Here is a 10,181-nt window from a genome sequence, read left to right on the forward strand (position 1 = left end):
GTTCCACAGAAGAGGGGCCTGAAAACTGAAGGCTCTCCCTCCCATTCTACTTTTAAATACTCTAGGAACAACAAGTAGGCCTGCAGTGCGAGAGCGAAGTGCTCTAATAGGGTGATATGGTACTACAAGGTCATTAAGATAAGATGAGGCCTGATTATTTAAGACCTTGTATGTGAGGAGCAGGATTTTGAATTCAATTCTGGATTTAACAGGAAGCCAATGAAGGGAAGCCAAAACAGGAGAAATATGCTCTTTCTTTCTAGTCCCTGTCAGTACTCTTGCTGCAGCATTTTGGATTAGCTGAAGGCTTTTCAGTGAGTTTTTTGGACATCCTGATAATAATGAATTGCAGTAGTCCAGCCTGGAAGTAATAAATGCATGAACTAGTTTTTCAGCGTCACTCTGAGACAGGATATTTCTAATTTTAGAGATGTTGCGCAAATGGAAGAACGCAGTCTTACATATTTGTTTAATATGTGCATTGAAGGACATATCCTGGTCAAAAATGACTCCAAGGTTCCTCACAGTGTTACTGGAGGCCAAGGTAATGCCATCCAGTGTAAGAATCTGGTTAGATACCATATTTCTAAGCTTTTCAGCGCCGAGTACAATGACCTCAGTTTTATCTGAGTTAAGAAGCAGAAAGTTAGTGGCCATCCAAGTCTTTATGTCTTTAAGACATTCCTGCAGTTTAACTAATTGGTGTGTGTTATCTGGCTTCATGGACAGATAGAGCTGGGTGTCATCTGCATAGCAGTGAAAATGTATGCTATGTCTTCTAATGATGCTGCCTAGGGGAAGCATGTATAATGTAAACAGAATTGGTCCTAGCACTGAACCCTGTGGAACTCCATAATTAACCTCAGTGTGTGAAGAGGACTCTCCATTTACATGCACAAATTGGAGTCTATTAGATAGATATGATACAAACCACTGCAGTGCAATACCTGTAATACCTACAGCATGTTCTAATCGCTCTAATAGGATATTATGGTCAACAGTATCGAATGCTGCACTAAGGTCAAGAAGGACAAGCACAGAGATGAGTCCACTGTCAGAGGCCATAAGAAGATCATTTGTAACCTTCACTAAAGCTGTTTCTGTGCTGTGATGAACTCTGAAACCTGACTGAAACTCTTCAAATAAACCATTCCTCTGCAGATGATCTGTTAGCTGTTGTGGGTCAACCTTATTACACGTCCTATGTTCGTTTTACGTGAGTGTGATTGAGTGGATTCTTTACCTTTCCAAGATCTCTCCGTCTATGTTTGAGGTCTTTCACTGGATCCCAGCGCCGTGGACCACTTAATAAGAACACCGGCCTGGACCCGAATTTACGTCCCAGGACATTCACTCCTTCCTGGAGGAGGCTGTCGACAGTCTTCGGTGCGGGCTCCCCACGGCGACAGGATACAGCGTAGATCTCTGGTTTGGAGTCACAACAATCGAGTTGCTTTTTCCAAATCCGGCTCGAAGGACCAAGAAATGTTAGGAGAAAACCTCAGGAAAGCAAAGAATCACGGGCCCAGAGTTAATTCATGTACATGGGCGATTCCTGAGCACGATCTGTCAACTACAGAGTTGTGCAGGAATGCGCGCCGAGCATCTGCTCAAACTTTATTATATACGGTCTCATCTCACGTAACACTCATGGGTGGAGTACAAGTTAAGGAAAAAACAACTTCTTATCTGGTGATTGCATACGAGGCTGCACAGGGTGCAGCCTTGCAAGACAAAGATGAACAAGTTGATTAACGATCTTGTAGTGGGTGTTGTCTAAACTTGAGCAACTTCTTCATGTGGTCACTTTGTTCCAGTTAAAGAAATGCTGACACGCTATGTACAGGCATTACTGCGAAATTCAAATAAAGCTAAACATAAGCGATTATCACAGTTGAATATTAATAAAATTCAAAATCTTTTAACAATTTGATTATCAGCACCAGGCTGGGTTCATACTCAGGACTGTTTTGCTATGAGGCAACAGTGCCAACCACAACATCACCATGCTGGCCAGAGACAATAACTAAGGTTCAAAATGTGAAAGAAAACATATAAAGCTGAAAATGTAAAATACATGAAATACATGGAAAATAAAACTAAGAACCAAACAGAGAATACTAAAAACTGAATTAAAAAGTCAGAAAATTCAAAACTCTGGGTGGAAGACCCAGAGCCATGACAATAATCTAAGAAAATCTATTAACCAAGTGTGAATGAGACAGTCAGTGTTAAAAAATGAAATTGTGAAGGAAAGGAAGAAGAGAAAAGGAGGGTCATCATGTTTTAGACTGAAAAAGATTGGTGAGAGGAGTGAGATAAATTAGCTGTATGAGAAGAATTTCTAATTAGAGAGCTGCAGGTGTCTGATGATGGAGATACCGAAAGGAGTCGAGCTCTGTTTCCCACAACTCCTCAACAGTTCCTGCAGGAAGCCGACACTTCACTGGTCCAAAGCTGTGCTCCTGAACATTGTGCTCTCATGTATCTCTCTGCTCACTGCTGCTCTAAACCTTCTCGTCATCATCTCAGTCTCCCACTTCAGGCAGAGATTAACTTTTCAACTGAAACTACAGTTTAAGTTTTAGATGTGTGAAAACTTCCGTTTACATTATATGACTTAGTGATTAAAGAATGAAGTGAACTTTTCTTGGTGTATTTTAACCATGGTTTAAATACAATGTCTTATTTGCTTGAATTGAATCATGCCTTATTAGTGCAGCATTTTCACTGAAGACATGTTGACACTAACAATGTGCATTATATTCTTTTCTGTCTCCCTGCAGGCAGCTGCACACACCCAGTAATATCCTCCTCCTCTCTCTGGCCGTCTCAGACTTTTTTGTGGGTCTCCTGTTGTTGCCTTTAGAAATTTTTAGAAAGACAAGCTGCTGGGTACTTGGTGATCGTATGTGTTCTGCTTATTGGTATTTGACCAGCAACATTATCTGTGCTTCAATAGGGAACATTGTTCTAATATCAGTTGACCGCTATGTGGCTATTTGTGACCCTCTGCATTATCCCAGCAGAATTACTTTGGCGAAAGTCAAACTCAGTGTTTGTCTGTGTTGGTTTTATGCTTTTTTCTACAGCAATCTTTACACAAAGGATATCATGATTGAACCAAGCAGGTATAATTCTTGCTTTGGAGAGTGTGTATTTTTTAGCAGCAATATTGCTATTGTTGTTGACCTTATTTTATTCTTTTTTGTTCCAGTAACTGTTATCATAGTCTTGTATATGAGAGTATTTGTGGTGGCTGTGTCTCAAGCTCGTGCCATGCGCTCTCATGTCACAGCTCTCACACTTCAGCGTTCACTGAATCAAACAAACAAATCTGAGCTGAAAGCAGCCAGGACTCTGGGGATTCTTGTAGTTGTGTTTCTGGCATGCTTCTCTCCACTCTACTGCTACTCTCTTGTTGATGAAAATGCAATCATTGATCCAGCTGCATCTTTTGTGGTCATTATCTTTTACATTAACTCTTGTCTAAACCCTTTGATCTATGCCTTGTTTTACCCCTGGTTTAGAAACGCTGTTAAACTTATCATCACGTTGGAGATCTTCAAGTATGACACAAGTGGTGCCAACATACTGTAAAAAGAGTATGAAACCTGCTCGTGCAATGGTTAGCACTGACACACCACAGCAAGAAAGCCCTGGATTTGAATCCAGCTGGTGCATAGTTTTAATGTTCCCTTGTCTATGGGGGGTTACACAGCTTCTGCTCAGAATCAAAAGACTTGCATGATGATGCTAAATTGACTAGGTATAAATGGCTGTCTGTCTCTACATTTTGACCTTTGACATACTGACCACCTACCCAGGGTTTATAGTATGTGTCTGCCCCCTTGGACCATGATATGGGCAAATAGAAGAGAATGGACGGTTGAAACTGACTTACTGAATTATGGTTCTAAACAGTGATAGAAAAAATATCACTATTGCTGTCACAGTTGTGACTGTGGTGTATATTCTAAATGAAAATTATGAGAAAAATATATGTAAGTATTTTTAATTTTTCTTATGTTTTTTATGTGTTAATTATTACCCAGTAAATCTCACTCCATTTCTTTTTCAGTGTATTCACCTTTTGGCTCCAATAATGTTCACTTCAGTGGTTCATGTTTTCTTGTTTTCTCTGGTTATTAAACACCGTTGTTATATTTGTATTTTATAAATACTGTGTTGTCAAACATAGTGTACAATAAAATTAAGATTAGATAAGAACTTTATTAATCCTGGGATAAATTATTGTGCCTTTTACATACACAAAAAGAAACACTGTGTTCAGAATCAGAGAGAGTAAAAAAAATGTAACAGCTGGAATCAATTTAAGAACAGAAAGTTAAACAGCTAATGAAAAAGATAAGAAGAATTGTAAATATGAGTATAACCAGTAGTGCAAGATGACAGAAAGTGTCACAGTAATGATAATAATGTTAATGCTTCTAGCAAATGCAACAATTGTTAACTAAAACTAAATTACAAACAATAATAATAATAAAAATAATGACTTACTTTCTGTTACAGCTCAGTAATAAAGCGGGAACATTAGGATAACAGGGCAAAAATAAGACCTTAATAATGTGGTAATAAAGTTATTACCGCTCAGTTTTCAAAGTAATAACCACTTAATATCCAGGTAATATCATGGTAGCACAATTGATTACAGTTGAGTCATATTACACTGAAATGTATCTAATTGGAAAAATACAGTTCAGTAAAAAAGGGGTAATACTAGGGTAACAAGGCAGAAAGAAAGAATATAACAATATAGTTATTTCAAAGCTATTGCCACTTTGTAGATACCACTTTTCACACCTTGGCTCGTGTGATAAGACAGAGGAATAATAGGAGGCCCAGGACCCTATTACGACACTCTCAATAGAATTTAATAATCTGGGAATCTCCACTAATTGCTGTTAGAACCTCTCAGATGACAGGCGAAATGTCTTCAAGAAACATAAGAAGTCCAGAAGCTTTTCTTTCCAAGCTCCTTCTCGTTTAATGTTTTCTTTGTTATTTCTACTACTTTCTACATTGTAGATACATAATAAAGACATCAAATATATGGAATCATGTTGCAAACAAAAAGCTTAATAATAACTGTAAACATGTCTTATATTTTAGATTCCTGAAAGTAGCCACCATTTGCTTTGTTGACAACACTGCAAACCCTTGGCCCTCTCTCAATGAGCTTCATGATTTAGTCACCTGAAATGGTTTTCACTTCACAGGTGTGCCTTGTCAGGGTTCATTTGTGAAATTACTTGCCTTCTTAATGGGGTTGGGACCATCAGTTTAATTTTAAAACTATGTAATTTTAAAACCGTGTATATACTGTATATTCTGTGTATAGTTATTATCTCACTCTCACTATTGCCTGTTTATGCCCTGTCCTTATCTTCAACATCATGCTGCTCTGTTGTATCTTAATTGCCCCTTGGGGATAAAAAAAAGTCTTTCTGATTCTGATCTGATTTTCTGAGTCGTGTTGTTCAGAAGTCAGGTTGGTACACATCTAGCAGCCCTATTTGACAACAGTCAAAATTCAAGGACCAATAAGCTAATTAAAGAGAAACAGAAAATTGCTAAAACTGAAAAAAGCATTCTACAATCAAACCAGCTCCCATGAGCACCACCCCAGGAAAGGAGGACCAAGAATCACCTCTGCTCTTTAGGATAATTTCATCCAAGTCACCAGCCTCAGAAATGGCAAGTTAACAGCACCTCAGATTAGAGCCCAGATAAATACCATGAATGCCAGATAAATAAATGCAGAGAGTTCCCTCTCTACATCAACTGTTCAGAGGAGACTGCGCAAATCAGTCCTTTATGGTCAAATATCTGCTAACACATCACTACTAAGGAAAAGCAACAAGCAGAAGAGTTTTGTGGGGGTGGGGGCTCATGAACCACAAAGAATGGACATCAGACCAGTGGAAATCTGTGCTTTGGACTGATAAGTCCAAATTTGGGATCCTGTTTCCACCCTCCGTGTCTTTTTGCACTGCAGAAAAGGTGAACGTGAGCATGATTGGTTGAAACAGTTTAATGTAGCCTTAGGTCTGATCATGTTTCATCTTCTTCAACTTTCTGGACATCTCCTTATATGGAGATGGCCCTTCTATAGGCAGCACTCCTGTTGCCATGATAACCACCTCTTTCCTCCCCCAGGTCTGTAGAGTTAAAAAGGGGGGTATAGTGCATACTATAAGATTTATGATCGAGGCCACATTCCTGTGAGGAAGTTGTGAGGAAGTGTTGTTTCTGTTAGTATCCGTGTGAGTCCAAAACTATTCTACAATGCACTGTGTGCAGTAAAAGACAAAACACAAATATATGATGCTAATTATGAGATATTAGTCTTAAAGTTAAAAATAAATCCTAATACACTGTCGGTGATTAATTCAAAACTGAAGGCACACTGAACCACTGTGGGTACCACAGCATCTTTTGGTGACCTCAAACACACCTCCAGGCTGTGTATGGCGTAGGGGTATTTTACCAAGAAGGAGAGTGATAGAGTGCTGCGGCAGTCACCTGACACACTGCCACATAGAATACTGCACTTCCCACCAGAGATGGGCAGTAACGCGTTACTTGTAACTTGTGTGGAGGTAGATGAGGACCCAAACGCAAAACTCACGGAGACAGGAACTGAACTCAAAATCACTGCTTTATTGCAGGCCATACAAAGAAACAGAACTAAACTGGGAATACTAACAGAAGACCGAGGGAACACAGAAAGACACACAGGTTCGGGGAGGAGACATTGACGACGCGACCCTGAACTGAGGGAGACATGCACATAAATACACAGAGGGTTAACGAGGGAAGTGGGAGCACACGGGGAACACAGCTGACACAGATAATCGTAACGAGACAGGGCAGGAGTGAACACAACATGACGTGCGCTGTGTCCCATTTCAGGGTCTGCACGCTTGAAGTACGCATTTTAAGTGCGGTTACGTCACCGCCATGCGACGACAGCTGTCCCAATTCGAAGTGTACTTCAAATGCATACTCCAAATGCGCCGTCGATTTCCCCAAATATCAAGCGTGGTCCGGTGCACGCTTCGTGGTCCCATATATCCCACAATTCATAGCGCGACGGTGGGTGTGGATAATTTTGCCGCAAAATACGGCAGAAGGGAGCGGCCGAAGAGTGAACTGTCAAAAGTAAGTACTGAATATGACGTCACTTATTCATGTGCGAATGTTTAATAACGAAGAACATTAAAACATTGCTGTTGACCACATGTCGGCAAAGTTATGTGACACTAGTGATGTTTGTTCTTTCAGCATTAACTTGGTTTTAAAGCCTCTACTTGTAAATATACATATAGTCGACCTTAATCTTACAGAGAATCTGATGATTTTATGGATAATTAAAGTCAGTCATATATCCACAAACACAACAAGCTGAAAGTCAGTGATATAGATTTTATATATATATATATATATATATATATATATTAGAGATGGACCGATCCGATATTACGTATCGGTATCGGTCCGATACTGACCCAAATTACTGGATCGGATATCGGCGAGAAATAAAAAATGTAATCCGATCCATTAAATATCAAAAAAGCACCTCACAAAACTTGCTATGCGGCGTAACTCGGCTCATAACCGTAGCACGTAGCAGCAGTGTGCATCACGTGATAGAGCGGCTGTGTGTATTTGTAGCCTTGCTAGCAAACCAGCATTTCATCTATGAGGACGTTTTCCCAGAGAGAAGTAAAGCAAGTGTGTAAGTTCATCTCTGAATATTTGTAAAGCATTCCTACGTTAAGCTTAACAACCATACCTGGAGCGACTGCCTCTCTCTCTCTCTCTCCTGCTGCTTCAATCGTGAAACTGATCAATGATCAGCTGATCGGCTTTTCTGTCGCGAGTCCGTCTCTCTTCTTAGTTTTTGGCCCACTTCTCACCAGAAAGAGGAAACCAGCGGCTGAACAACAGCAGCACGTTTAAGCTTGATAAGCTGTTGTTAGAATTTATTTAATATTACTTTCTACACCAGGATCTTTTTCTACGCAGCTGACGCTGGTAATTGTGCAGGGGCGGATCTAGCAAAGTTTAGCCAGGGGGGCCGATAGGGCATGAACAGGGAAAAGGGGGCACAAAGACATACTTTTCTTTCTTATTCTCATTTAAAATGTCTAGCTTTTAATAAATAATTATCTGACTCTTACACCCAAAGTTTTAATCTTATGTAAAATATATAGAAGTCCATTACTGTTTATAGTAACTGTTAAGTCTAATATACCCTAGTAAGCTATAGTACTTTTTCCTTTGGAAGATACCATCTGTGCAGTCTGCAATTCTGTTGAAGAAAGATGTTGAATCTATTTGATTATTCTTGAAAAATAATTTATTTTTGTGCATTTCCCCCCTGCATCAAATTAAATTTGATTACATCGATTAAGCATCATGAGGTGGGGGGTGGTTCCCTATTTTTTTTTTTTTTTTTTGCTGGGAGTTTGCAACCCTATTAGTTAGGTTGCTTAAAATTTCTTCTAAGTACTCTTTAAAATACCAGAATAGGGAGGATGGAGTAGGTTTAACTTTATTAGATTGATCAGTGTTGCTGAACTATGACATATTTTGGACGCAGTGTATTTTTTACATACAGGTATAACAGAATAGCTTTAGTGTTGTTATTTATTTAAACTTGAGTATAAACTTATACAAAATGCAGCAAGATATTAAAAAAACATTTTTGTTGATTAAAAAACACACTATATCGGATTCATATCGGTATCGGCAGATATCCAAATTTATGATATCGGTATCGGACATAAAAAAGTGGTATCGTGCCATCTCTAATATATATATATAATAATCTGACGATACTATAATATTGGCCATATTATATTTACATTACCATAGTGAGATGACTTTAGTCCCATGAACAACATTAACTAATTATTGTTTACTAGCTAATCTTAAATGACTGTTCAGTACAGAAATGAAGCCCTTGAATCATGTTTTACAGTCCTGTGGTCTCAGCCTCAGATACTCAACTAATCAAAGTGATGTCATGACAAAAATGATTGACCAACAAAACAATTTTCTCCTTCATTTCTGTCAAACAAAGCTGTATGTAACGTGTCTCGCGGTTAGTATCATGGTTGCTAGGCAACCTGAACTGCGCGACGAAGCATATACCGTCCCATTTCACAAGCCTCTCACTTCCTCACTTCTCGTACTTATAGTACGCACCGTACGTAGTACGCGTAGTGCGCGTACTTCAAGCGTGCAGACCCTGAAATGGGACACAGCCACATACTGACGAGAGACTGTCAAAGCAAAACAGGAAGTACACAGAGGTTCAGACAGGAGGAGAGAGAGCACAGACATAACGGGCTGGGGAAAACATTGAATGAAACACAAGGAGGGGAAACGAGGGCTCACAGATACACAGAGGGGCACAGAACCCAGGAACCACGGCATAAGGAACAAAATACAAAAATACAAGATAACTAAGAATGCTGGGCCAACATGGCCCAGGACCATGACACAAAGTGAGGCTGTTGTGAAAGCAAGTTTTATTGTAGCAGAGGAGCCAAATCAGCCCGGTACCACTCTGAAGAGCTGCAGGATGAAGCTGTGCGACGTCGTGTGTCCAGACAAAACGCAGATTTTGGCAAATGTGAGCCTGAGGAGAAATACGATTGCTGATCGGGTTTGTGAGATGGCCACTGATTTAAGAACACAGTTGTGTGAAAGAAGCAAAAACTTTATTGCATCTTGCTGTGGATAAAAGTACAGACATGATAGGCATTGCACAGCTGACCATCTTCATCCGTGGAGAGGAAATATTGAACATTAAATCAATGCGACAGGAAAAGACATTTTTAAAACGTTTGTCAAAGTGTAACCGACATGAAACTGCCCTGGGACAAACTTGTTGGACCTACAACAGATGGAGCGCCGGTGTTGTGCGGTGAAAAAAGCGGACTAGTCCGCAGGATGCGAGTAAAGATGCAGGAGGAGAACTGTACCGGTGAGTTAACAGCAGATCACTGCATTACACACCAGGAAAGGCTGTGTGGTAAAGTCCTAAAAATGGAGCATGTAGTGATCACCGCAACGCAGACCGTACATTTAATCTGAGCTAAAAGTTTAAATCACCGTCAATTTCAGTCTTTTATGTGGGAAATTTT

At 39.7% G+C, this 10,181-nt stretch overlaps 1 protein-coding gene across 1 annotated transcript; it reads left to right on the forward strand.

Moving 5' to 3' along the window:
• The first annotated feature begins 1,184 nt into the window (after positions 1-1,184).
• Positions 1,185-5,580, forward strand: LOC146500208 (trace amine-associated receptor 13c-like). The gene is made up of 2 exons (XM_085135405.1): positions 1,185-2,545; positions 2,787-5,580. Exons 1-2 carry the CDS (start codon positions 2,370-2,372, stop codon positions 3,598-3,600), a joined length of 990 nt encoding a protein of 329 aa, XP_084991531.1. The 5' UTR covers positions 1,185-2,369; the 3' UTR covers positions 3,601-5,580.
• The last annotated feature ends 4,601 nt before the right edge of the window (positions 5,581-10,181 follow it).

Source organism: Neolamprologus multifasciatus, chromosome 16 (assembly GCF_963576455.1).
Source record: "Neolamprologus multifasciatus chromosome 16, fNeoMul1.2, whole genome shotgun sequence".
NCBI lineage: Eukaryota > Metazoa > Chordata > Actinopteri > Cichliformes > Cichlidae > Neolamprologus > Neolamprologus multifasciatus.

What these genes read in the sequence shown, in the direction of transcription:
- LOC146500208 (XM_085135405.1), top strand. Translation starts at nt 2,370, where the DNA reads ATGATGGAGATACCGAAAGGAGTCGAGCTCTGTTTCCCACAACTCCTC. An exon ending in ATCTCAGTCTCCCACTTCAG is followed by an intron (nt 2,546 to 2,786) that starts GCAGAGATTAAC and finishes GTCTCCCTGCAG; the next exon opens with GCAGCTGCACACACCCAGTA.